The sequence below is a fragment of the Neolamprologus brichardi genome, chromosome 18, assembly GCF_056152115.1.
Source record: "Neolamprologus brichardi isolate AB-2024 chromosome 18, ASM5615211v1, whole genome shotgun sequence".
NCBI classification, from domain to species: Eukaryota; Metazoa; Chordata; class Actinopteri; order Cichliformes; family Cichlidae; genus Neolamprologus; species Neolamprologus brichardi.
Window position 1 is genome coordinate 2,737,212 of NC_142121.1, and position 5,464 is coordinate 2,742,675.

The 5,464-nt window shown below is 36.7% G+C and overlaps 1 protein-coding gene across 3 annotated transcripts; it reads left to right on the forward strand.

The window, feature by feature from the left end:
• The first annotated feature begins 433 nt into the window (after positions 1–433).
• Positions 434–2,494, forward strand: LOC148097281 (uncharacterized). 3 transcript variants are annotated; one of them, XM_087831667.1, is made up of 3 exons: positions 434–578; positions 1,902–2,284; positions 2,348–2,494. In XM_087831667.1, exons 1-3 carry the CDS (start codon positions 434–436, stop codon positions 2,492–2,494), a joined length of 675 nt encoding a protein of 224 aa, XP_087687793.1. The 3 variants fall into 3 exon arrangements, with proteins under 3 accessions (XP_087687793.1, XP_087687794.1, XP_087687795.1); XM_087831668.1 differs by lacking the exon at positions 434–578 and having other exon boundaries at positions 1,997–2,243; positions 2,355–2,494; XM_087831669.1 differs by lacking the exon at positions 434–578 and having other exon boundaries at positions 1,997–2,227.
• The last annotated feature ends 2,970 nt before the right edge of the window (positions 2,495–5,464 follow it).

Consider the following 5,464-nt stretch of genomic DNA (forward strand, 5'->3'; position numbering starts at 1 on the left):
GTTCTGCCGGAGGTTTCTTCCTGTTAAAAGGGAGTTTTTCCTTCCCACTGTCGCCAAAGTGCTTGCTCATAGGGGGTCATATGATTGTTGGGTTTTTCTCTGTATCTATGAAGCGCCTTGAGGCGACTTTTGTTGTCATTGGCGCTATATAAATAAAATTGAATTGAATTGAATTGATTAATGATGGTGAGCCAGATGGGCCAAACCATGATACTATCAGCAGATGTTTCATTGTAGTGGTGGCATCATTGATGGGATAAATGGACTGGTGCTTATATAGTGATTTTCTATTTTCATGTGGACTAAAGTAGTGGACTGACCAACAGACTGACATGAACATCAGAGCCGTGCTGCTAGTGTGGCTAAAAGAAAAGAGAAGAAGAGACAGTCATGTTGATATGAACATTAGAGAAACACATCATGGAGCTGAAATATGATCCTGCTTCCTCATTTGGACTCATTCACCTCAGCTGACACGTTCAACAGCAGACAGGTTTTTGTAGCAGTCTTTCTCACTGTGGGAGGAACAACATGGGGCTATGATATCTTTGGCTCTGGAACTAAACTGTCTGTAACAGGTAAGAACAAACATTTATTTTCCTTCAGTTGTTTTATTGTAGAAGCTGAAAATGTGTTTAAAGTCAGTTTCTGCTGCTTCAGGCTTTACATGTTAGTTTTTCATCATTAGTAGAGAATTCATCTGCAGCCATTGTTACAGAAGAAAAGCTCAATAATCTCTGAAAACATGTTGAAATCTCACTGAACAACTAAAGTTCTTCTTTATTTCTGCAAATATTAGTGATGTTACAAATATTTAGGATTTGATCCTCTCAGTGATTCTGCTGGTTTTTAACACAAGATCATATTTGATGTTAAAATAATACAGTAGTACATTTGTAAATATAAATGAAAATGTAAACATGTTTTTAATATTCAGAGAGATTCTTTTGGTTAATTTTTTTTAAATATATTAATATATAAATTGACATGAATACTGATTAGGGACACAAAGTGTTTAAACAGTGAAGAAAAAATATAAATAATAAATAATATAGATCAAACAACAAAATATGAAATTGTTAAAGTCATGTTTGTGTTTCTTGCTTGTTTGATTTGTCAGTCTAAATTAGAAATGAAAAAAAAATCCGCAATGGTCATATTTCCGTAAATATTTCTTCAGAAAAATACTTTTCATGACGTTTCAGATTCTTTAGATTTTATATTATAAATAATGATGAATTAATTTATACTGTTGAAAAAAGGTATTTAATTCTCATTCAAATTGCAGCTTAATTACATTTAATTTGTGCATTAATTCAAACATACACCGTATATAATCAAAACAAAATAAAAACACAATAATCAAACTAAATAATAGATGTAGTGCCCTTCAAATTATTCCAACAACATTTTTAAGAATTGTGAAGTCTGTGAAAGAAGTATAGTATTGATTAAAACATGAATAAAACACCTGTTTAAAAACGGATACAAAAGTGGAAATTTCATTGCTGGAATTAAATCATGTTGAATTATTAATATCTCTGGTAAAACTTGTGTTTAAGATGGAAAATATAATTTAGATAGTTTGAAGACAAATCTATATATGCGTACATTTGTGATAAATAATATATTAAAATATCAGCAAACAAATATTTTATTTCATGATGTAAAGACACACTGAGTGTTCGTCATGTGAGCCATGATGACATGAGGTGATGACTGTGTTTGATATGAAGCTGAATCCAGTGTATGTAGTGAACTTTGTGCTGTATTGATGAGTAGTTTAGTGATCAGAGTCCATGTAGTTTCCAGGATCAGACTGAATGCAGTGCAGTGCTGGAAGCTGCTGCTGACTGTGTGAATGTGTGTCTGTGCTGCTTGTTGCTGCTGTCAAACTTCAGATGAGCAGGTAGTGAAGCCCGTGGTGAGCGTGTACCCAGCAGCATCCAGAGCCCACCTGGAGGGGAACAGCTCCCTGCTGTGTGTGGCCTCAGCCATGTTTCCTCCTCTGGTCCAGTTCTCCTGGAAAAGACAGAAGAAGAACGGCGGAGAAGCGGAGGAGCTGCCCCCTGCTGAGGGAGAGCAGCTGGAGCTCAGAGAGTCGGGACACAGCGCCTCCATCTTACTGATCCAGGAGCAGGACACCAACACATATAAATACAGCTGCTGGGTGAAGCACGAGGGGGGCACAGTGGAGGCCCAAACACAACAAGGTAATGAAGGCTTGGTGACTGTGTTGAGCAGTGATTCAGCTTCATGTGGAGATGCTGTCAAAGAGAGCAGAGCAGCAGAGGACTGACATTTCTCACTGCAGCTCCAAACATTTGACTCCTTTTCTGTTTCAGAGCTTCCAGCTCTTCCTTCCCCACACGAGGTGAAGCTGCTCTGCCTGCTGTACACAGTGCTGATAGTGAAGAGTCTGGTGTACTGCTGTGGACTCTCTCTGATGCTCAAAAACAAGGGAGCGTCCACCAACTGCACACATGCTGACTGACTGTTTCCTGCTCGCCTTTTCTCACCATCAGATTTCCTCCAGTCAGCAGTCAGAAATGTAAATTAACTTCTGGTTGGTTCAATGTTTCATTTCTGAGCATTTGACCTTTTCTCATTTAACATCTTAAACCTTCTAATATAAATGCACATAATAAGTGTGCTTTATGTGCTTGTATAAAACGTAGATTATTTGTTAAGTTTACATTTTTTAATATAAAGTTTAATTAATTTTTTGTTCAGCTGTGCAGAAAAACTCAGCTGATGCATTCAGATCCCACCATAACAAAATAACAGTGTAGTTATTTGTCTGAAGTAAAAATAAAGATCTGGATTTTAAGAATGCATTTCTCATTTCTTCTGTGATACATAACCTGTGTGACTGCAGCATTCACAGATCATAAACTTGCTCTCCTGCAGCAGACGGGCTGTGTGGCTTTCTGCTCTGCAGCCTCCACACCGTTAGCTGTGGCTTTTCACTTTAATAACACAATGACAGTTACAAGCATGAACTCTGCTGAAAGTTGTTCAGGAAGCATCTGTGTTCATGTGTGTGAGAGAAACAAAGTGTGAACTCAGAGCTGTTACAGAGTTGATGTTTAGTACGATCACAAAAGACAAATACAAGATGAAGTCTAAACATTAAATCCCACAGAACTCAAGTTGAACCGTTATGATTTAAAAACACTGAAAAAGTGAATAAATTAAGAAAACATTCGTAAAAACAATTTCACAAAACACCATCAGTTCAGATGGATATTGAGCATCTTTCTCACTTTTTCTAATAATTATAAATATGTATAATCAAAATGTGTCATTGATTAATCAGCTTAATTATTCAGACTAGTACAATTTATACAAATAATATAATTGAGTCAAAAATTGAAATAAAAACATAATTATTATAATTAAGACCAGCACAGAGAAACAAACTCAAACAAAGAACATTCATCAATTTGATGATTTAACCAGTGATGAATATTTATTAAGTTCACGCTGTGCTATAAATTCTGTTGATATTAAGATTTAACCCTCATAATGTCGTCCCGATTTCCATACACCTGTGGTCCTCAGGGTCAGAAATGTCCCCACTTCATTTGAGTGTTTTTTAAAGTATAAATTGTCAATGTGTAAAAAATTACATTAAATGATGAGTTATTGTGATTATTGTTTCACAACCAGAGTCGGTCGCTTTAACAGATGATCACAATCAGATTAAGGCAGTGGTAAAATCTTGCTTCTTTCAGCTCAGGCAGCTGCAAAAATAAAGCCAATTCTTTCACGGCAGCACTTTGAGACAGTGATCCTCGCCTTTGTTAGCACTCGGCTGGATTACTGTAATGCACTTTATATTGGGGTCAGCACATCATATATTAGTCATCTACAGAGGAGGCAAAATGCCGCAGCTCGTCTTTTAACTGGCACTCGAAAGTTTGAGCACATTTCCCTGTTTTAGCTTCACTTCACTGGCTGCCCATTTCTTCTAGGACTCATTTTAAAATTATTTATTTACTTTTAAAGCTCTCCATGGCCTCGCCCCATCTTATCTCTCTGAGCTGCTACAGCCTCATACACCCACCCGCTCTCTCAGGTCAGCTGATCAGCTGCTCCTGCATGTACCCAGGACTGGGCGTAAACTTCGTGATCGTGCTTTTGCTGTAGCAGCTCCAAAACTGTGGAACGAGCTTCCTTTAGAGATCAGACAGGCCACTTCTTTATCTGTTTTTAAGTCACTCTTGAAAACCCACCTCTTTACCCTGACCTTTGACACCACGTGAGATGTTGGTTTATATTTTTATCTTTATTTCAGTTGTTTTTAGGTGATTCGATGCTTTTTTATCTTGTTTTTGTTTTAATATAGGGCTGTTTGAATTTCATGTTTATGTGTTTTATTTATTTATTTTGCTGTTTTCTGTTATTCTATTGTTTTAACTTATTCTCTGTACAGCACTTTGTTTTAAAAAGCTTTATAAATAAAATTGGATTGGATCACAGACGGGTTTATGTCAAAGTTAATGTAGGAAGCTGTTTTTAAACTACTTCAAGTTTTTTACTGGCAGCAAATAATCACGTTTTCCTTTGGGCTCCAAAATGACCCCGTCTGCTTTGACTATTTCTAAATGAAAGGTATAAAATATCATCCATCTCTGTGTTTCAAGGTTTAATTCAACTTTATTCCAACTCATTGCCTGACAGTTTTCTGTATTTTGGCATGGTAGGAACAGCAGGGCATGGGTCTGAGTGAAGGCAAACTTTCATGAGGACAAAGGCGTGTCCATATTTGACACAAGTGCAGGAGGATAAATTATCAATTCGCTGAACTTTAGTGATGCTTTTAAAGAATCTGTGATTTTAAAATCTTTAATGCAAATATAAAATCTGATGAGATTTATTCCACAGATTTGTGTTTTATGTCAGGGTAAATAATCTATAACTTAAGTGATTTACTATGAAGTGAAAAAGACAAAATATGAAACAGATGTCGTCATCGAGGAGTGGACTCAGGCGCAGACAAAACTCAGACGCTCGATGGTGAAGAATTAAGTGAAGTTTATTACAGGAGGTTCGGTGTGACGACAACGAGTGATGAAAACAAACATGAACTAAAAATCGTCTCTGAGGTAAATGACTAATTTACAAGGTATCACGTATCACACCACGCTGTGAGACGCTGTCAGCAGCACTGAAGGAAAACACTATGAACAGTGTTGAGACGACACCAGCCTCTCCGATCCTTTTGTCTTAGTAGAGATCACAGAGATGTTTCCAAATATTCCTACTTTTGTACTGTTGTGTAAATGTGTGTGTAAAGGTGGATGACTGCCTACTGCAAATGAAATCTAACCATGGCTACAAATAAATGAAGCTGACGTGAAACACAGCCCTGTTTTTATTACTGTTTATAGATATTAGAATTGATGATCATCATTTGAATGATTCTTAAAAAGGCTTTAATGAATCCTTCAGTCTGAAA

Coding starts and splice junctions, on each gene's coding strand:
- LOC148097281 (XM_087831667.1), top strand. CDS start 434: ATGATCCTGCTTCCTCATTTGGACTCATTCACCTCAGCTGACACGTTC. Junction 579..1,901: donor AACTAAACTGTCTGTAACAG/GTAAGAACAAAC, acceptor GTCAAACTTCAG/ATGAGCAGGTAGTGAAGCCC. Junction 2,285..2,347: donor ATGCTGTCAAAGAGAGCAGA/GCAGCAGAGGAC, acceptor TCTGTTTCAGAG/CTTCCAGCTCTTCCTTCCCC.